Here is a 22,488-nt window from a genome sequence, read left to right on the forward strand (position 1 = left end):
TGCGTCGCGAAGAACATTAAATAAATCTACGGCGGATGAGTTTCATTGCAACACATATATAATAATAACAATTAGTTGTGCTAAATTATTGTTGTGATAACAAATATGTACACTAAAAGTATTATTATTTAATTTATATCTTCAGTGATAATGTTAATATTTTATCCTAATATTACTTATTTAGGATACGTAGTGCATCGAACCAACTTATGATTTGTACGTAAAAGATTTACGAACGTGGAAGGTATACACATAGTCACTTATCTATATATACAAAGTGCATTCTTCATGGTATTATTAGTTAATAAGATGGAATAATTATATGGATCATGTATCATACATTAAAAAGAAAAAAAGATTTGCAAAGATGAATTTAATTGAAGAGATAGGGAGGAAGGTTTTGTGCATTACAATGCTCAAAACTTTTTAGAAAAAGAGTAAAGCTTCTTTTACTCATTTGTGTTGAGACAAAATCTTGAAATTTGGAAAAGAAAAAAGTAATATGAAGATAAAAAGATTGAGAATACAATATTGAAAAGTAAAGTCCCATCCCAAAATTTACATATATTTTTAGAAAAAGGTGACATTGTGGGGTACTTAAATTAATGCTAATAATTAGGGATAATTGCATCGTCGTTTCTTGGGATATTGTACAATTACATGTAGATCCCAGATAGTTTGAAAAATTATATTTAATGTTCGTATCGTTTGTTTTTTACCTAACAAATAAATTTCTCCGATAGTCAAAATTTACGAAATTTGCTGATATTAACAAAAAAATTGTGTTTTGACCTACAATAAGTGCGTAATAAATCAACCACGGGTAAATATGAAAATTCATTCAACTTTTTTGTTACTATTGGCAAATCTGAAAAAATTCAAACAACCCTCTATAATATTGCAATGAGTAAATTACCCCATAATGAAAAAATAATATAACAATTATTCTCATGTATTTTTTAAAATGCAACCATTCAACTCACTGTAAATGATTTTATTTTAAAAAATAAAAAATAAGTTATTATTTTTTAACGTAAATAAATAATTTGTTCGTCTGCGATATTACGAAAAAGAAAATTGCTTGAAGCCCAAATTAACCAGTGAGACACAAAAGTCGGAGACACAACATTTGACTAATGTAGTTCTAATATAAAAAAGAATTATTAAAACACACACTTTCCAAGATCCTATAAATGCACAACTTTTTCTGGATCGTTAATGTTGTCCTCCTCATTCACATCTCATCTCACTCTTAATTACATTTCTCGAATTCCCATATAAGGAATAATATGGTCTGAATATGCTTACTTACACTGTTCTTTTCTTTTTTTTTTCTTGAAAATGGTGATTTTATTCCTTCGATGTGTTCGATCGAGCTTATAAGATATTATAAAATATTTAATAAAATTTTGCTTTTAAAACAATTAATTAAATAAATACATCTAACGAAAATTTTAGTAAAATATATTTAATTATTTGTATTTTTTTAATATTTTTTAACACACATTAGATGTACAACATACTCCCCTATATATAAAGCTAGTACATTATAGTTCAAAGGACTAAATTATGAAAATGGGCATAATTTAGGGGGTAAAATGTAATTTACTCAAATTTACAACAATTAATTTATATGAATAGACTACATTGGCACTCCGGATGTAAGTTTTATTGCACAAATACCTTCTAATTTTGACAAAATTATAAATAAACCCTTAACATCATATAATTCAGAGAGTGTTTGTGTAAATTTGGCCGCTGAATGAAGGGGTTTGCATGCACTAATAATAACCACTCGGGGAGTACATTTGCAATTTTACAAATGACAATCAATGCTTGTGTAATTATTTGTAACTTCAGGGAACGTTGATGTAATTTGCCTTATTTATATAGAGTTAGGCTATAATGATTCGAACTGAGTCGAACACATCATCATTCAAGATTGTTTTAAAAAAAAAGACGCCGTTTGCATTTGTTTTAATTATTGGTTTAACCGAACTCAAACGAACTTTGATTGGATCAAACGTGAGCTATTCAAATAATTTAACTATTTTTTTTTCAAGCTCGACAAAATTTTATCAAACAAAGAATTTTGTTCGAATTTAAATGAATTTTTATCGATTAAATTTAATATAATATTAAATAATTTGATTTATTTTTCAACCCGAGACGGGAATCGATGATTTGTAGTGATATGCTACTTTAGAGTGAACGTTTGATGCGCACTAATCTCATAAGTCATCATAGTTTAGTAATTAGTCTTAGAGTTTGTCGGCCACAAAGTGAAGGCAGAGAGTAGAGACAAACTGCTCTCCCCACTCATTACCTCTACATTATTAATTATTAGTTAATTATTTCACCATTATATCATTTATTATTGTAATTCTTTGTATAATTTACACCATTTTCAAGTTATGTAATAATGTGTATATATATACTAATTTCATTTTTTAATTTATATAAAAAATCACATATAAAATGATATATTTTTTTAATAAAATTATATCGAGTTTCTTCTGAAATGATCTTAAAAGAAACGTAAAACCCAAAAAGAAAATGAATTAATATAAAGATAAAAAAAATATACGAAAGAAAAGTATAAAGGGCACTAAATAAAAAAAATTAAAGATATATATAGCTCGAATGTATAAATATTTATTATATAATTGAAATTTCTATTATGACTATTAATAAAATTAGTGTTAAAAATACCTCCAACGTGCGACTTTACACGTGTGAATATTTCTTTTGTTTTTTTTTTTCCCCTTCTTGGGTGCAGGCATGTGACCTCCCCCTCATTTAGTAGTTTAATTATGTTTGGCTCTGATTTCATATTAATCGGATCATCTAGAAGTATATATCGTATTATTAAAAAATATAGCTTAAAAAAATATATATAATTAAAGCAGTGGCATGCACGTCGTGTGCTCTCATTATTTTTTATTATTAATTATATTCGAACTCTCTTTAAATATTTAAAATTATATTTTTTTTTCAAAAAGAATTTCAAATTATCTTTACACTCCCTCCAAAAATTATTCGTTGACACATTATATTCGTTTGAATTTGGACGAAAAATACTGATGTTAGAAAAATAAATTATATAAATTTTTAAGTTTATCGCTTATTTAGCATTCTCATATATATTTTTCACTTATAAAGGGATAAATATAATATATATATATATATGGAGCTGGTTGATATCACTATATTTTTTTTTCATTTTGAGTACAAAATTATTGTATAAAATTATGAAATGAAGGGTAGAAATTTACATAATTATTTTGCTAACGTCAGCATTTTCGTCCAAATCCTAATGAAATGAGGTCAGGTATAAATAGTAGATTTTTAGAAGGAGTATAGGTGTAATTTTAAAATTTCTTTAAGAAAAGTGCCGCATCCTCGGGAGGGTCTAAGTGTAATTAACATTGTCTTTTATTAAGTACAAATTATGAAAAAAAATATTTATTTATTTATTTTGATTTTTAAAATAGTGAAGGTGGTGGTGTCGGTGCTAACAGTGTACACTGCACTACCATTAATAATATAGTCACATTCCATTGTTCATATGAGACATAGCCACAAGAAACCTTTTTTTTTTGTCTTTTTTTTTTTTTAATAATGGAAGATCACTAGCTTATGAATTTTTGCGTAAATTACTCTGACATCCCCTAATGTTAGGTCTAAATACATCAATAACTCTTACTCTTTATAAAATTATAAATACTTCCCTTGAGGTTACAGTATTAATTAGAACTACACCCTCTATCTCGAGACAAAAGCTTACACAAATACCCATCAGGGAGTATATATAATTGTACTTAGGCTTCATATGGTTTGAAAAATTATGGTTAGCACTTCTGATATTTATTTATATTTAACAAAATAGGCTCTCTTTATTAATTATAATTAATTAAATTTATTGGTATTAATAAAAAAAATTAAATAAAAACTATATTTGTAGTCGAATTGCAAATTTAAATTACTGAATTGCTGGTCCAAACGAGTCCTAAAACATGCAATCAGGCTAGTGATGCCAGCAGTGTATAGGAACAAAGCAAAGGATAAAAAGCCGCACAATCAGCAGCTCCCATTGACCTTAGTCTTACGCACTCCCTTCCTTTATTTAGAAAATTAAAGGATAATCATACTCAGCTCTCTTAACGATGGATGTAATTACTTATAAATTTTAAAAATTTATATTTAATATTTATGAAATTTGCTTTTATATAATAAATAAGTCACTCAAACAGTCAAAATTTCTTAAATTAGTAGATATTAACAAAAAAAATGGAACGAGAATTGATAGTTATTATCAATTGACTTGTTATTGACTTATTGCAAACGGAACAAAAGACTAGACTACTCATTATAACGGTGAAGATATACCTCTTCATATTCATTAATGTATGAAAATGTATAAGGTAATTTGGTTGTAAAAATATTTATCTGCCTGCAAATAATTAGTAATAAGTCAATTAAGGTAAATATTGATTTTTATCTTTTTCTTTGGTATTATATCAATAAATTTGATAAATTTTGACTAATAATGAGACTTATTTGTCAGACAGAAGCAAACTTTAAGAGTATATATTAGATATAAATTTTCAAATCACAGGGGGTGTACATGTAATTATACTAAATTTTAGTGAAAGAGAGTGTAATTATTCCTAAAATAAATTTATGCTTCATAACTTTAAATAATAAAAATAATACTTTTAAGATAAAAAAAAGTATATTTAAATACGCTCTCTTGAATAAAAAATAAATAAGTCTCTAATTCATTGATATTAATCCTTTCAGAAATTATTGAAGTGAAACTTGTTAAATTGTTGACCTGGACATATATACTTAAAATGAATATTTCATTTTTATTTGCAATATCACACTCTCCTCCCTTAAAGTTTTATGTGAAAAATTACATCTAGCACTCATGAGGTTTGCTTTCGTCTAATAAATAAGTCTCCCGTTAGTCAAAATGGCCGACTTACCCTCCATTGACTGATTACCAACTTATTGCAGGTCAATTAATTATTTTTCGGACTAAATAATCTTACAGCTGTGAAGATATACCTCCTCATATGCATTAACGCGTGAAAAACGTATGAGGGTAATTTGATCATAAAAAAATTTATCTGATTTTCAATAAGTCAGTAATAAGTCAATTAGGAGTTAATATAGATTTTTTCTTTTCTAATTCTTTTATTAATATCAATAAATTCGATAAATTTTGACTAACGGAGGGACTTATTTATTAAACGGAAGCAAACATCAAGAGTACTAGATGTAATTTTCTAAACTACAGAAAATTTACTTATAATTACACCAAATTTTAGAGGAGATGAGTTTAATTTTACCTTTTTATTTCAATACACATATGTGTGCCATATACATAAATTTCACATAAATCCAAATAAAGTGTATATTAAATTAAAATGTAACGTATAAAAAATGGAGATTGATAAATTACAAAGTTTGGTGTAGGCATTGTGTGTAACTATTTCTTACATAAAATGATTTCAGATATGATAAGTCATATAAAGTAGAAATTCATCATCCAACTTTCCCATTTTAAACCATCACCCAATACCCATCATCAAACCTTTACCAATTTCTTCTTATATATATATATATATATAAGTCTATTAAATTTAAATTCCATCCTTGCATAAATTATAAAAATCACACATTCAAACCCATAATAAAATAATTATAATGTTAATATCAATCTGGATAAATATAAATTTTTATTTAACTTTTTACTAATATGAATGAATTCGTTGAATTTATTAGATGGAGTCAAAAATTGAGGTACTAAATGCAATTTTTCAAATTATATAAAATTTAATTTGGTGTGATTGGTGTATAATTTAAAAAAAATAATCAATCATATAAGAAGTATATCATATTTATAATGTGATTAGTTTAATTCGAAAAAATTTAATTTGGGTAAAATTTTTTGGACTATATGTAAATTAGTACAAGTAAACGAGAGTGTTTGTTTGGTATAATAAAAAAGAAAGAAGATTGGGTTTTAGGTGATATAAGATGAGCAGCCATTTTGATTATTGAGATAATAAAAAAATAGTAAAGGGAATCCAGCAATATGAGCACAAACCAAACAGAACCTTATAGTAGCTGTATATTCATTCATCATGGTAATAATAGTATTACTCATCATTACACTATTGCTATACTTCTGCTCTGCTTCTTCTCAGTTTCTCAGTCCTCACTTTCACACTCTCTCTCTCTCTCTCTCACTGTGCCAAAATGTGAATGCGCGCACACACACATCCGTCGCCAAAGCTCATCACCTTCCATTTTCACACACTGAAGATGTTCGCCGCCTCCACCTCCGCCTCCGCCCTCCTCCTCCGCCTTCTCGTCCTCTTCTCCTTCATCCTCCGCCCCTTATCCTCTACCTCTACCCTCCACCACCGCCGCATTCTCCACCAACCCTTTCTCCCGCAAGATTCATTGCCCCCTTCATCACCCCCCATTCCCTCCCCACCATCACCTCCCAGTTACCCTTTTACGAGTTCCACTCCTGACAACTCCCCCTTCTTCCCCTCCTTCCCCTCCCCGCCTCCTCCGCCCTCCCCCGCCTCCTTTGCCTCCTTCCCTGCAAACATCTCCTCCCTCACCGTCCCGCATACCTCCAATCCCAATTCCTCCTCCTCCTCCTCTAAACTGATTGTCGGCGCCATCGCCTCCGTTGTTGCTGCCGTTGTCGTTGTCTCCCTCGCCGTCTTCCTCCATCTCCGTAGGCGCACCCGAAGACATGGATCATCATCCTTCAACCAATCCAAAACCCCGAGATCCGATAGCAACAGCACCATTTCATTCAATCAGACACCCAGTACCCACCACATTCCGAAGCTTCAGAGACCTTCGCAAACCAGCTCGGAGTTCTTGTACCTGGGCACTTTGGTGAGTTCCCATGCCCCCGGCGCCGGCGCTGCTTTCAACGGAAGCAGCACAAGCACAAACAACTATGGTAATGCTACTCTTTCCCGAAAGATGGAGTCACCGGAGCTCCGCCCTTTGCCGCCTTTGAACACGCAACAGGGTTTCCGGCAGAATTTCCGCGGTAATGCTGAAGTGGTGTCGAGTAAAGATGATGAGAGTGAAGAGTTTTACTCTCCCAAAGGCTCCATTAATGGCAGAGATAGCTCGATTGGCACTGGATCAGCTTCTAGAAGGGCTTTTGCCGCTATAGAGGTGGAGAATTTCAATGGCTCCACGTCAAATTCTTCATCCACTTACTCTTCTTCGGCGCCCGGATCGGGTTCGGGTTCGGGTTCTCCGGTGAGGTCTGCTACCTCGAGTCTTTCTCCGGCTAACGATTCGAGCCCAAAAAATTTGATTCTGAAGTCACCTGAATTAACTGAGATTCAGAGTATTTCGCCGTTGCCTCCGCATATGCTATCACCGCAGGAAACAGGAGGTTTAGCATTCCGGGAATCTGCATCTCCATCGCCCCCCAGTTCTTCTTCCCCGGAAAGACATTCGAGGAGAAGTGAGGAATCATCACCGAGGAATTCCAACGTTTCGGATCTGCATGTGGAATCTCCGGTGAGAGTTAGTAGCCTTGTCCAGCATAACACCACTGCTGTTGCCACACAGCCGGCGACAAGTAGTTTGGTGTTGCCGGAATCTGCATCGTCGTTGCCACCGAATTCATCGTCCCTCGAAAGGCGTTCGAGGGAAAGTGAGGAATCGTCGGCTAGGAACTCGAATGTATCGGATCAGAAAGTGGAATCTCCAGTGAAAGTTAGTAGCCCAGTTCAGCGTAACGCAGCTGTTATTTCTACGCCGTCGGAGATACAAGGTATAGTGCTTCCTGAATCTGCGTCCTTGTTAAAACCCCCGAGTTCATCGTCCCCGGAAAGATTTTTGAACAGCAGTGAGGCATCTTCGCCGAGGATATCTAATGCTTCAGACCAGAATGTGGAATCTCCTACGAGAATTAGCAGCCCTGTTCAGCACAACTCCGTTATTCTAAAGCTGCCGGAGATGCAAGATTCAGTGTTTCAGGATTCCGGGTCGCTGTTGCTCCCCCGTTCATCGTCGCCGGAAAGATATTCGAACAGAAGTGAGGAATCTTCGCCAACGAATTCGAATGCTTCCGATCATGATCTGGAAGCTCCGGCGAGAATTAGTAGCCCTGTCGAGAATAACTCTGTTATTCCAACAATGCCGGAGATGCAAGGTTTGATGTTTGCAGATTCTGCATCGCAGATGCCACCGACAGCATCGTCCCCGGAAAGATATTTGAGCAGAAGTGAGGAATCCTCCCCGAGGATTTCCGATGTTTCCAACCAGAACGTGTACTCTCCTGTAAGAATTAGTAGCCCTGTCCATCATAACACCATTATTATTCCACCACCGACAGAGATGCAAGGTTTGGTGAGTGAGGAATCATCGCCGAGAAATTCGAACATTTCAGAAGCTGATCAGAATGTGGAGTCTCCTGTGAGAATAAGTAGCCCAGTTCATCATAACATATCCGTCGCTCCAATGCCATTTGATATGCTTGATATGATGTTCCCAGAGGCTGCACCGCCTGTGGGAATAAGTAGCTCAGTTCATCATAACAGTTCTGCTACTACAATGCCATTCGATATGCTTGATATGGTGGTCCCAGACGCTGCACTTTCACCTGTGATAATAAGTAGCCCAGTTCATCATAACATCTCCGTTACTCCAATGTCATTTGATATGCTTGATTCGGTGTTTCCAGAGGCTGAACCTCCATTGCTGTGGTGTTCATTGTCCCCCGAAAGATGTTCAGAGAAAAATCAGGACTCATCTCCAAGAAATTCAAATGTTTCGGATCAGGAATTGGAGTCTCTGGTGAGAATTAGCAGTCCAGTTCAGCACAACACCTCTGTTGACCCAACACCAATGGAGATGCAAGATTTGGTGTTTCAAGAATCTGTAATTCAGTTGCCGCCAAGTTTATTGTCACCTGAAAGGTGTTCAAACAGAAGTGAGGAATCGTTGAGAATTAGCAGCCCAGTTCAGCACAACACCTCTGTTGACCCAAAACCAATGGAGATGCAAGATTTGGTGTTTCAAGAATCTGTAATCCAGTTGCCACCGAGTTTGTTGTCACCTGAAAGGTGTTCAAACAGAAATGAGGAATCGTCTCCGAGAATTTCAAATGTTTCTGATCAAAATGTAGAATCTCCAGTGGGAATTAGCACTGTAGAGCATGACATTACTATTATTTCAACACCATCAGAGATGCAAAGTTTGGTAATTCAAGAATCTGCATTGCTCTCGCCCCAGAGGTCACTGTCGCCAGAAAGAAATTCAAGGAGAAGTGAAGCATCATCGCCACTGTTTTCAAATGTTTTGGATCACAGTGCGGAATCCCCCATGAGAATTAGCAGCCCTGTACAGCACGATGCCACTGTTATTCTAGCACCACCTCCACCTCCACCACCAGTTTCTGTTCCACCGCCACCATCTCCACCTCCACCACCACCACCACCAGTTTCTGTTCCATCGCCACCACCTCCACCTCCACCTCCACCTCCTCCAAGTAAAGCATGGGAAAGTCCAAAAACTCCAACTCCGGCAGCCAAAAAGCCCATGGAACCTCCGGTTCTGATAAGGCCCTTAAGACCGATTGCTGTCGAAAGTCCCACATTGATTTCCCCAATTGAGTTGCCTACAAATGATTCACAAACTGTCAAGACTGATGGGGATAAAGAATCTCCAAATACAGAAACTGAGCACTCAAGCGAAGACACGGACAGTAATCCTAAACCAAAATTGAAGCCATTGCACTGGGATAAAGTAAGAGCAAGTTCTGATCGGGAGATGGTGTGGGATCAACTCAAAAGCAGCTCTTTTAAGTACGATTCTCATTATTACAGATGTGGTACTTTTGTTAGCTGAATACTGTTATTCGGTTCTTATTTTTTATGACTTAACTTGGCTGTTTGGTTGAATCATGTGCAGGTTGAATGAGGAGATGATTGAGACATTGTTCGTTGCGAATACTTCAAAACCAAATCCAAAGGAAACAAGGTGGCAGGTTCTTCCCTCACCCGGGCAAGACAATGGTAACAGGATTCTTGATCCCAAGAAGGCTCAAAATATCGCCATCCTGTTGAGGGCACTCCATGTAACTGTAGATGAAGTTTGCGAAGGCCTTCTGGAAGGTATTTCTATAACATTTTTGTCAAGATTAGACGCACGTACCACGTACTCCCTGATGAAGTATGAACATCCTGTGTTCCTGTTGGTTGTAGCTTATATTGTTAGCTGGTATTATCGTCTATTTCAGATGTCAGTCAACATGAACGATTAAATGCCATTGTGTCTGGTTTTATGCTTCTTTTTTATGAGCCAAAAATTGGAATGAAGCCATTCAATTACATTGTAAGTGTGAAGTACCTTGTAGTAGCTTACTTGTTGGGTGGCCCTAACAAGTAAAGAAAAATGTATGCAGTAATATGTATATCAATTTCTCTGAATGGCTTCAATTTCAAAGAACCCTGTAGCAGGACTCTGAAAAGCTCAAACATAGAAGTATTTTTTCACAAATTCTTGAACCTATACATGTTTATATCAATCTCCAGTGAAGAATTGCTATGTTGAACTCAGGCAACTGGGCAAGAACCCATGTGAAATCTTGTGATCAATTTTCACATACATTGATATCCATTGTCCATCCACTAGGCATGTGCTGTAATTCATTTATGCTCTTGAACACAGGGAATGGAGATGTTCTTGGTACTGAACTTCTTGAGAGTTTATTGAAGATGGCTCCATCTAAGGAAGAGGAACGAAAGCTGAAAGAACACAAGGAAGATTCTCCAGTCAAGCTTGGGGCTGCCGAGAGATTTCTGAAGGCAGTTGTTGACATACCTCATGCATTCAAAAGAGTAGATGCAATGCTATACGTATCCAATTTCGAATCTGAGGTTGAGTACCTGAAAAAGTCATTTGCAACTCTGGAGGTAATATTTTGTTTTGGTATCAGCTTGGCAGATGCATTGTAGTAATATTTATCAATTTGGGGCCACAAAACCTGAATTTAAGTGATGTTATACCAAAGGAAATATAATTATAAGTTTGTAGCTATGTAGTGAACGTGGACTGACTTGAGAGCTAGTTGTGTGTGTGTGTGTCTGTGTCTGTGTTTTGGTTTAAATGGCCGGAGTTGGTGGAAGACCAGGAGACTATATGACCGTTGACTTCATATGCTGTTTGTTGAAGGAGAATCTTCAGCATTTCTTATTTCTCGATGCTTAAAGAACTTTCTTTGCCCCCGAGAATGAACCCAAAATGGCAATTTTCTGTTGTTGAGGTGTGATTCTGCTGACTAATGGTTAAATCTTGTATTCTTGGGAGCTAGATTGCTTGCAGGGTCTGCATAAGCATAGCATCAAACTTTCGCCAATTCAAATTTCCACATTATATCCTTTAGAAACAAGAAAATGGGAAGAATTCTCAATGTGTGCTATATGGTTTGGCGATGTTGATTTACACGTGTTAATGTTACAGGCAGCTTGTGAAGAATTGAGAACGAGTAGGATGTTCCTCAAACTTCTCGAAGCTGTGCTGAAGACTGGGAACCGCATGAATGTGGGAACGAATCGGGGCGATGCACATGCATTCAAGCTTGACACGCTGCTCAAGCTTGTTGATGTCAAGGGAGCCGATGGGAAAACCACGCTTTTACATTTCGTCGTTCAGGAGATCATAAGAAGCGAAGGAGCTCGACTCCAAGAAAACTCCTCCACAAACGATGATGCCAAATGCAGGAAACTGGGTCTCCAAGTCGTTTCTGCTCTTAGCTCAGAGCTCTCAAACGTCAAGAAAGCTGCTGTAATGGATGCAGAAGTGCTCAGCAGCGACGTCTCCAAGCTTTCAAGAGGAATCGAAAACATCAGAGATATTGTTCGACTAAACGAGACAACGTCTTTGGAGGAAACAAGCGGCCGTAAGTTCTCCAACGCAATGAACAGTTTCATGAAAAGGGCCGAGGAGGAGATCATAAGGATTCAAGCCCAAGAAAGTGTTGCTCTATCGCTGGTAAAAGAGATAACCGAATATTTCCATGGAAACTCAGCTAAAGAAGAAGCTCATCCTTTCAGAATCTTCATGGTGGTAAGAGAGTTCCTAACAATCTTGGATCGCGTATGCAAGGAAGTTGGGATGATAAATGAACGAACAATAGTTAGTTCTGCACACAAATTCCCCGTCCCCGTTAATCCAATGCTACAGCAAGCCTTGGGAGGGTTTCATAAGCGGCAATCTACATCGTCCGATGATGAGAGCCTTCCCCTTAATGCTTGATGCAGACATCAGGTGACCTTTTCCTATGTTTTCTTGCCATGAAAAATGTTGTCTATGAAGGGGTGAGCAGGATGTTTCATAGTATGGTGCCTACCAGTCTTTTAGGTACTGGTGTTTTTCTTTCTCTTTGTAATATTTTGTATTTATTAGATAGATGAATGTAAAAGATTTTGGAAACCTTCGGGTGTTGTAGAGTTATACGAAGAAAAAGTCTCTTGGAAGCAATAAGAGTAATAGAGTATTGTCGGAGGAAATCTTGCTCCTGTGACTCTGAATAAGTACACTTCTGAGGCTCAACTGCGAATTGGATGGATATTTATAAATGATATTTGGGGAATTTTTTTTTATATATATAAAAGCAGCAGTGATTTCACATGTGTGGATGGTTTTATTTTGGGAAAAACAATACGATGATAATGATGTGACATGTCTCTTAAAATTTAGCAACATGGCTTTTCATAATTATAATTAGATTATCTCTAAACATGTGAAATTGTATATTTTTTATTTTTTTTAAAATTATATTTACACCTCTAAAAAATCTCAATTTATAATTGTAATCCTTCCATAAAGTTCAAATGGAAGATATTGACGCCAGGAAAAAAAAAAAAAAATTACACAAATTTTTAATTTTACACTTGCCTAATTTTACATTTATCAATAACTATTTTTTATCCAACTATAATAATTGAGGAACAATATTTTATTATTCAATATCTCCAAAATGAGTTAACCTTAATTCTTATGAATTCTAAAGTTTAGATGAGGTAGAAAAGTAGATGCAAATTATATTTTTGAATTTTTCTTTTTTGAGTATGCCAAACAAATATAAATTTTGAATGAAAATAAAAACTTCCTCAAGCACACATCATCATGAAACAAACTGTCTCAGCCCGATCAAATTTGAATTAATACACTTACTGTATGATTGATGCTCGATTGTAAGTATTACAATTATTGTGAAATTGTTCCTTCCAATCAAACTTGATGAAAATAAACTATATTCTACATTTTTCTCTCTATCCATTTCGCATACAGTGCTCTGAAATGTGTATGACCAGCCAATAACAAGAACCTCCAGACCTCAGCTATAATACTCAATTTCCATAGAAGGGATAGCTGCTTTCTTCATCTAAAAACCATCAATCCCCATAACAACCAAAGATTACTACAAATAACAACACTTGTGACATCTGACGCTCGTATCCTATTTTCAGAACCAGAAATCCAGCACAAAATGCCTTGGTCTGAGACCCTGTTCATATGTTATTACATAGCAGAATGACTACAATGAATCAGCATCCATTCGCTCAATGATTCTGTGGGCTTCCTCCTCTGTTGCTGGAACCACCTTCCTGATCCTATGGCTGTTGTTCATCGCCTTCGCCTCAGGACGAACTGTGAAGGTGAAGTAAAACCTGTTTGAAACCTGCAACAGAAGTCGGCACTTCTCATTTTGGTTTGTCGGTTCACATTCATCTCCACACTTTCTATTTAGCTCGTCTAGTTCTCCAGGAAGGCTCAAGTTTTCATGAGAACAAGAGCAATACAAACAAGTCTTTTCAAGTCTGAGGAATCCCATTTTCTTGATGAGAAAATCATGGCTATTCTATCCAATTTTCAAGTATAGAGGAAGGACATGAAAGAGGCAGGCAAACATCGGACTCATTACGGAAGAGAGTATACAGGTTTTTGTATTTGGAGGGGAACAAGCTGCGTCGGAGGTTCAGATACGTATAATCAATTCAAAAAGAAGTTCAAAAGCATGTAAGGTCTGTCTTTATGCTCGTATATGTCGGCATTCTGGGTAAACGTGTATGTTTCAGTTTATTTTTTGATGATCGTGTATGAATGGGCAGACTGTTAAAAAATAAAAGTTGACAAAGATTCATTTCTGCAGGGCTCATAACATTTGCTGGACGAGGACCTTACCTCACTAGACCTCAATTCGGGCCTCGTAACATGTGCCACAACTTCTACGTGGATAAGTGGCCGATCTGAACTCTCGCATTCTGTGTACAACACGCAAGATTTGAAACGTAAGAAATCTCCGACATCCACCTGCATCACAAATGTGGAATGATTACTAATATCTTGTAAGGACAGCTAATGGAAGGTGGATGGTGTTAAGCTAGCACGAAAAATGCCAAAACCGAAACAAGTTGACAGGTGAATAACCAATCAACGAAGTTGATCATAAGCAGTTTTGGGTCCTGACTGGAGTAATCGTCAAGAATTTAATATCATCAGTTAAATGTGAAACGGATGAAATGAAAACGGAGTTCACCATGAGATACTTACTGGTCTCAGAAAATCAACATTATCAACTTCCAGAAAGGATGGCATCATGCCTGCAAAAGTATAAGCTGTTGAAAAGGCCAACTCAAATGCACGGTGCATCAGAAATCCTCCGAAAATACGACCATGAATGTTCCTTTGCTGCGGCTGACAAATTAAAGAGTTCTCAAGGCATGTATCTTTGAGAAGAATGCTGTCTCTGTCTGCCAAGGCTGGCATGTCACAGAAGATTCGACCCTCAGCAAGTAATGCTTCAAGTCTATTCGCCTCTCCATTCTCAATCTCCCTTTTTTCATCTCTAAACTTCCTTTTTCTCAGTTTATTTCTCGCTTCTGCTGCTTCATAGAGTGACTTCTCTCTTTCTGTTTCCGGAATCAGCCGATTCACTGGAGCAGCTTTGCCCGTCTTGTAGTCACGGGCCACAAAAATGAAGTTGGCAGTCAGAGCAACTGAATCAGCAGCATCAGCTGTCTCTATGAAAGGAACAGGTTTTTTAGTCAAATGTGGATATGGAAATAGCAGAGGAGCATGAATTTTCACATGCTAATTAGTTTTTTAAAGTTTATACGATTAGGAGAAAAGAGATACAAGAGACAGAGCAGTTATCAAGATACAATTCAGAGTATAAAGAACTGCTGCACAAACATAACTTGTATTAAAAGCCAAGTCATATATTTACACTCCAAATTACGCCTAAAGCACACATTTGAGACTCCAAAGTCTTATTTTCATGTTCTTTTCACGTTCTGTTTTGGTTGGACGAGAGGTTCTGAATTTGGATAAAAAGAGTGTCAACATAACCTATGGAGTTACTTCAGGCCAATTCTGGTATTGAATTCAGAGAAAGTACCAATAGCAGGCTGAGTGACGTCAAGTTGAATCTCAATAGACGACCGGCCAACCCAAGTAACAGCACCAGCTATTTTCAGATCGGCATCAACACGGACGGGCTTCTTCAGCACCATTTTGTCAACGGAAGCAGTCACCAGATAGAGCGGTCGAGTAGTGCTATCATCATCTGAACAGTGCTAATATGCAACGAAGAAAAGAGAGCTTACCATTACAAAATAACAACAGTTCAACTAATATCTTCAAATCCTCAAAGCTGGCTACCCGTGTAACAAGGTAGTCACTGAATAATCATAAATGTGCAAGGACACAAGAAAATCCCCACAAGCACTATTCATATACTCCTAACACTGAAACAGCGGATTATTTGATTGCAGCAGGAATTTGATACAAAACAAGCTATATATATATAAGCACATATAAACAACATATTATTGTTGGAGTACAGAGTTGGACCCAAAGTTACATAATTCGCCCCAGCATTTGCCTATCTTTTCGGCATACTTTTATAGCCAGCCTGGTTATATATTCAGACAGTAGCCATCATTGTAATTGCATAAAAATTCTATCCAAATACTTAGCCAACCATGGTCATAGAAGTAATTCTCATCTAAACCACGTACATTCTACATCTTTTAATGCTTCATTCTTTTTCTTATTTTTTCACACGTATAACAATCTATCTTGAATTTTTCCTAACATATGTTTCAATCACCAAATATAAAAGTACCTGAAACAGATCAATCTAAAGCTAAACCAGAGAAAGCAGAGACGGAACATAACTCCCAAGAATCTAAAATCAAACATACTAACAGAAAAAAGGAAAAACTCCCTTGAAAAAGATTGTACCTTCACTGAAATGGTGCCAGCCAGAGCATCAAGATCCTCAAGCAATTTCCCAATTCTGACCTCATTCCAAGCATCCCTATACTGCTCCCTCAGTATGTAATCAGTGGAGAAGTTGTACAAAATGGTCATTCTGCTTTGAGATGGGGTCTTTTGAAGCAACTCAGTCTGAGGGGGAGCATCAAGTGGGGGGTCAAGAAGCCTCTCAAATATGCTGGACTTTGTCTCCCAAAGGGCAATTGTCATTGGGGAATGGTACATTCCAGGCCACAAACTGAGGGGCTTCCTTGTTGAATCACTCTTCTTGGAAGAGCTCTCAAATGGGGAAGTGAGAGTGGAGAATATGGGAATGGGACTGGAGGGAGAGGTGTTGGACTCCATTGGAGTTGAAATTCTTGAAATGGGTTCTTGTTGGTGGAAAGGTAATATCAATTCTTCATCAAGATTTCACTGTAAAATTGGTCTTTGTTGGGAATAATAAATGAAGTCGGTTGGTATAACAGAGTCTTAGTACAGCTATTTTGAGGGGTTAATTATGAACTGATGAGAGCCCTTCTGGCTTCTGCCTGTGTGGCTGCGATTTGAGATTTGAGATAGAGCTGACCAAAAAGGTTGGAGGTTGAGGAAGCGCCATTGTCACCAATGACTTAAACTTGGAATTATTACTTTACTTTATTCTGTTTTTTTTTTTATTATTTCAAGAAGTCCAACGTTGAACATGATTTTGTCTTTTTCTAATAATCCACGAGGTTTTGTGTTTATTTTATGCAATATGTACGTATTATAATAAAGGGATAATTCCTTTCATAAAATTTGGCGTTATTATATATAAAATTTATAATTTAAAAAATTATATTTAGCATCTTTGAAATTTATTTTCATCTAACAAATAAGTCTATATGTTAGTCAAAATTCACCGAATTTGCTGATATTAACAAGAAAATCAGGAGAAAAAAATTATATTTACTCTCGATTGACTTATTACATGTCAAAATAAAAATTTACAATAAAAAATTACCCTCATATTTACTCACGTATTAATGTATGTAAGGAAGAGAGGAAATATCAATTTTCATGCAATTTCTTATTAATGTCAACAAATTCAGTTAATACTAAGGGGGGACTTATTTATTAGACGGAAGCAAACATGACTAATGTTGTCACAATGGTTAAAAATTATTATGATTTAATGGCTTACAGAAATATATATTCTAAGTCTTTTGAACCTTTGAAGTTGGAAGATTATTACTCGAAATTTGAGTTGGTCCACGACACTACTAATAGTATCTCTACATATTCTAGTCAAAACCAAACATTACGTACTCAAATAAGATGAATCGGTCGCAAACTATCAAATATGTTTGGGTATTGTAATTTTATATCGAGTGTATTCGGCCAAAATGAGCAGTCATTGCTGGCACACATTTTATGATAAGTTTGATTGACTTATAAGACCCAATATCTTAAATTTCTAGTAGGTTGTCATTTCAAAGACAAACTCGTAAGGTTCCAATCAAAATGAACAATATTTCACGCAACGATACATCGACCACATTACACATTGCATTATTCGTCCTCGTCTGTCGAGACAAATCCATGCGCCCATCCGAACCCCTTGCCTAAAGAGCAGATGGTGTTGTTACGGATCCCACGTCAATTACAAATGTGCTCGGGCCAAGCCCCCATCTGAGAGGCTGACATATTAGCACTCGTTCAATATTAATTGCAATGAGGAGTTTAAGTGACTTATAAGTTCAAAATCAACCGCAAAGCTCCAGCCAAAGCAATCAATACATTCGACTAACAGGAACATACATATATAAGATGTACATAGTCAAATGTATGTAGAGCATAAGGTAAATAGTAGAAGTAGTAGGCAGAGACAAAAGCTGTCTTATATATCAAGAAATCAAACATAACTATACAGGTGAGCAGTGTCTAACTTACCTGGTAAAGTAGTAGTTCTTGTGCATGAAACCACTGATCTAATATGAGAAACAAAAATCATTAAATACCAACAACATATAATTACAATGCTCGATTATTGTTCTGCCCGGTATTAAATCTCACTTCGATGATTCTTCTTGTTTCTTTTTTTTCTGTTTTTTGTTGAATATATCTCCTACGCATCTCGAGCAACGATGAGTTCCACCAGTTGATCAGCATCCTCTGTATCTGATATAACCAAAACATCGTCTTCTGTCGTGAATTCATACCGTTGCCCGATAGCTCTGAGAAGCTGGTACAGTTCAAACATGGAAGGCCTCTCTTTCGGACCTGGCAGCACACACCTACAAGCAATTTTGAGAAACTGGAAAAGCTCGCTGTCGAAACCTTTCCCGACCAAGGATGCGTCTATTGCATCTTGAAGTGTAGAGGTGCTAGAGAGCTGTGAAACCCACTCGACTAGATTTCCCTTGAAGCTTTCTGGAGCTTTAGCCACATAGGTTGGTTTCTCCCCCGTTACCAACTCCAGAAGCACAACTCCGAAACTATAGACGTCCCCCTTTGGGGTGGCTACCAGAGTTCTCATATATTCCGGAGCAACATAACCCAAATCCCCAAACTCGCCATTTACAAAAGTACTCAAATGCGTGTCGACAGGATTCATGAGCCTAGCTAGCCCAAAATCGGATATTTTGGGTTCATAGTCACCGTCCAACAAAATGCAGTTCGAACTAATGTTTCGGTGGATAATACGTGGATTGCAGCTGTGGTGCAGCCATGCGAATCCTTTTGCTGCCCGAATCCCGATTTTGAGCCGCAAAGGCCAATCCATAGGTTTTGCACTGTCTTTCACGTTGTGCAGCTTATCGTGCAGGGTACCGTTTGGCATGTGCTGATAGACTAAGAGTCTTTCCTTCGTCGTCATACAAAAACCAAGAAGCGGAACCAAGTTGCGGTGTTTTACGCTACCTAAAGTAGCCATCTCTGATATGAATTCTTTCTCAGAGTGTTGAGTGTCTTGTAATCTCTTCACCATAAGTGACGTTCCGTCTTCAAGAACTGCCTTGTAGATTGTCCCAGTTCTTCCAGTCCCAACTATATTCTCTTTGCTGAAGCTATTAGTGGCCTTCATGAGATCATTCAGGTTCATCTTGGAAACTGATTTCTCAAACATTGAAAGCTGAAAAGCAGAATATACAACTCTTTGTGAGCATCCGTAGAAAAAAAATGCGTGCATAAGATGGTGATAAAGAGAAGGTTATGGAAACACATTTTCACAGAAATCACACATTGTGACATGAAATTGTGAAAGTGTACTTATAGTATGTTAGACACAAAAACTATCGGAGAAATAAAGTGTATCTTGCCTTAATGCGTTTGGCGCCCTTTATATTCTTCGCCCATTTGTTGCCCAGAGGATCATCTTCTCTCTTCTTCCTAGACCTCTTACGTAAAAAGAAGATAATACCAATGATGATACCCAAAGCTCCAAGAACCGACCCACCAACACCTCCTCCAAGAATTGCTGGGGTATGGTTTTTCGTTGAAGGGCCTTGACAAGGAGGCAGAGGATCACCGCATAATCCTGGGTTATTTGCATAGCTTTCTGCTGGAATAGTAGCATTTATAAAACGGGGAACTGGCCCCGTCAGTTGGTTTCTTGTCACGGAAAATATCTTGAGTCGGCCAAGTAGACCAATCTGCGGAGGGATTTGACCCGTCAACTGGTTGTTGTCAAGTTTAAGGATGTTCAAGTAAGAGCAATTTGCAAGATCCACAGGGATCTCTCCGGAAAACCGATTGGACGAGAGATCAAGGCTAGTGACAAAACCGATCAACTTTGAGATATTACTTGGGATGTTTCCACGAATACTGTTGCTAGAAAGATCAAATCCTGTCAAGGATGAACAACTGGAAACGCCAAGTGGAAACTCGCCCCTAAGTCCCATGTCCCCCAGTCGGATATTTATGACCTTGTTCTCATTCGGATGCCAACATTCAACCCCAGTAAACTTGCAGATATACCCTTCAGTAGTATTATCAAAATTCCATGATGACAAGTAATTGAACGGGTCTTCCAAAGAAATTTTTATAGCTCTTAAGCAGTCAATATCAGTTTGAGCAGCATGGCCGAAAGATTCAATCACGAGCAACCAAATAAAGATACTAACAAGAGCAGGCAGTGCTCTGAAACCCAATAGCACGCTCATAACTACAGCAATCATAAACCAGAAAGACCCAAGAATATGAAACCAACTCAAGATTGCTGGCACACAAAAAGCCTCATAATTCACTTCCTGAAACAAAAACCAAAATCAGACCGCCTCCAAGAAAAGTACCATGTCGGACTACATATCAAAAGGATCATTTGACGGCATAAATGAAACATTACTAGAACACATATTTGCACATATTTCAGTTAATCCACTTAGAAAAAGACAGCAGAAGCAATAAATTCTACAAAACTATGAGACTAAAACCCTGACAACAAACAGCAATTTTACATAAAAGAAACAAGGTGATATCAAGAAAGTGAGCAAGATAGCAACAAATACTCAGGGTTCTATTTCACCATTAGGAGAAATCCTACATGGAAGAAAAGAAAAGCTATGTACAAATGACCATGAGAGGGTACAAACAGAAACTCCAACAACACCAAAAGAAGACAAAATAAAATTCACAAAGATCTACAAACACTAACATGAACAAACAAACAAACAGAAACCTCAAATTTCTGCCCAGGGAAAGAATATAAAAAACCCACAAGAAATAACTCAATCTTGACACAAAATTCACACACCTAAATGACCAAAAATGCGAACTTTGAAAGAAACCCACCTCGAATACCACAGAATAATAATTAAAAAACAAACGGGTTTTACCAAATCAGAAACCCCTCAACTTCAACCTCCTCCAACAAACAACCAAATACAAACCACAAGGAAGAGAACCAATTATTGATGAAAATTACTAAAACACAGCAGCACAAATCATCCAGAAAACTAAATAAGATTATACACAGACACACACACACACATATATACCCAGATAGAAAACTATCCAAGAAAAGACTGCAAGAACAGGAAAAAATTGCCGAGGAAGTGTGAAAGTTTGGATCTTTGATGCTCAGCGGCGACCTGGGAGTGGACTGGGATTATGAGATATCACTTTAAAAACTCTCTTGTAATTACTACTACCACTTTACATTTCTGTTACTGCTGAATTTCGGGTCAAAGACGGGGAGGCCAGTCTCTCATCATGTCCTTTTCTTCAATTTCTTTTCTTGATTTCTGCTTTTCTTTTTTTTTTAATCTTTACCCAGTGGGTGGAGCTGAAGACTGGACAATGGAGAGAGAAGGCTGCAAGAAATTAGACTTTAAAGACCAACTACAATTCGGCAATTCGCAACGACTATAACTCTACAAGAGCTTGACTTTGTTTTTATTTTTATTTCTTTTCTTTTTGATTGATGAATTAAAAGCGTGTTGAGGTCATGTTCTTGACCATGGACCATTTTCCACTTGTTCGTTCTTCAGAGTTTTCACACTCTCACTTCACATTGGGATTTCATTTTCTTCTTTTTCTTTTTTCTTTCTTATATGTATGAATTGCATATGAAATTATTAAATAATATAAATCTTGTCATGTAGATAAATCTAATTTCGAATTAAATCAATAAAAATTGCAAAAAATAATACCTCTTACACAAGGTAAATGCTCGAGGATCGACTCTAGAGGAGAAAATTTGTTAAAGTAATAGTATAGTAACAACGTATATAACTTCGTTTTGAGTTAGTGGGGATTAAAAATGGCAGCGGTGCATACATGAAGTTATGGGTTCGAGGGCTGACCCCCAAACGAAAAAAGAATATAGTAAAATTAATTTTACAATAATTAACAAATTTAATATAGTAACTGTGGATTTAACTTCACTGAATTGGTAGGAAATTTAACATTTTATTTTTATATTTTTATTTGCTATATTATTGATATTATTTTTATAATATATGAAAATATAAATTAAGTTTCAATGATTAATTAATAAGAAAATATTTCTTTTTTTTGCAATCATAACTTTACATATTGTGTGTCACTGAACAATGATGTTACATAGTGAAAGCATTATTTAATTAGACATTAACTTTTTTTCTATTGGTATTCAATATTTTATTTTAATAATATAAATGATAATTTGTAAAAAAAAAATATACTAATTAAAAAAATTATTTT

General features: G+C 36.3%; 3 protein-coding genes across 6 annotated transcripts; 1 reads left to right on the forward strand and 2 right to left on the reverse strand.

Annotated features, from left to right (window-relative positions):
• Positions 1-6,184: 6,184 nt before the first annotated feature.
• On the forward strand, positions 6,185-12,667 carry LOC105170502 (uncharacterized). Its single transcript, XM_088884616.1, has 4 exons — positions 6,185-9,866; positions 9,973-10,175; positions 10,732-10,976; positions 11,524-12,667. Exons 1-4 carry the CDS (start codon positions 6,277-6,279, stop codon positions 12,316-12,318), a joined length of 4,833 nt encoding a protein of 1,610 aa, XP_088740742.1. The 5' UTR covers positions 6,185-6,276; the 3' UTR covers positions 12,319-12,667.
• A 525-nt stretch (positions 12,668-13,192) lies between these two features.
• On the reverse strand, positions 13,193-16,961 carry LOC105170504 (acyl-coenzyme A thioesterase 2, chloroplastic). 2 transcript variants are annotated; one of them, XM_011091283.3, is made up of 5 exons: positions 16,315-16,961; positions 15,467-15,644; positions 14,620-15,083; positions 14,251-14,379; positions 13,193-13,747 (listed from the first exon to the last, which is right to left on the reverse strand). In XM_011091283.3, the coding sequence occupies exons 1-5, from the start codon at positions 16,690-16,692 to the stop codon at positions 13,604-13,606; spliced, it is 1,293 nt and encodes a 430-aa protein (XP_011089585.1). In that variant the 5' UTR covers positions 16,693-16,961; the 3' UTR covers positions 13,193-13,603. The 2 variants fall into 2 exon arrangements, with proteins under 2 accessions (XP_011089585.1, XP_011089584.1); XM_011091282.3 differs by having other exon boundaries at positions 14,620-15,089; positions 16,315-16,960.
• Positions 16,962-18,184: 1,223 nt separating this feature from the next.
• BIR1 (BAK1-interacting receptor-like kinase 1) lies at positions 18,185-21,662 on the reverse strand. 3 transcript variants are annotated; one of them, XM_011091285.3, is made up of 3 exons: positions 21,464-21,662; positions 19,626-20,555; positions 18,185-19,438 (listed from the first exon to the last, which is right to left on the reverse strand). In XM_011091285.3, the coding sequence occupies exons 2-3, from the start codon at positions 20,481-20,483 to the stop codon at positions 18,434-18,436; spliced, it is 1,863 nt and encodes a 620-aa protein (XP_011089587.1). In that variant the 5' UTR covers positions 20,484-20,555; positions 21,464-21,662; the 3' UTR covers positions 18,185-18,433. The 3 variants fall into 3 exon arrangements, with proteins under 3 accessions (XP_011089587.1, XP_011089586.1, XP_020552329.1); XM_011091284.3 differs by having other exon boundaries at positions 21,303-21,662; XM_020696670.2 differs by lacking the exon at positions 21,464-21,662 and adding an exon at positions 21,097-21,296.
• Between the last annotated feature and the right edge of the window lie 826 nt (positions 21,663-22,488).

The sequence above is a fragment of the Sesamum indicum genome, linkage group LG9 (assembly GCF_026168435.1).
Source record: "Sesamum indicum cultivar Baizhima isolate 11 linkage group LG9, ASM2616843v1, whole genome shotgun sequence".
In the NCBI taxonomy this organism is placed as follows: domain Eukaryota; kingdom Viridiplantae; phylum Streptophyta; class Magnoliopsida; order Lamiales; family Pedaliaceae; genus Sesamum; species Sesamum indicum.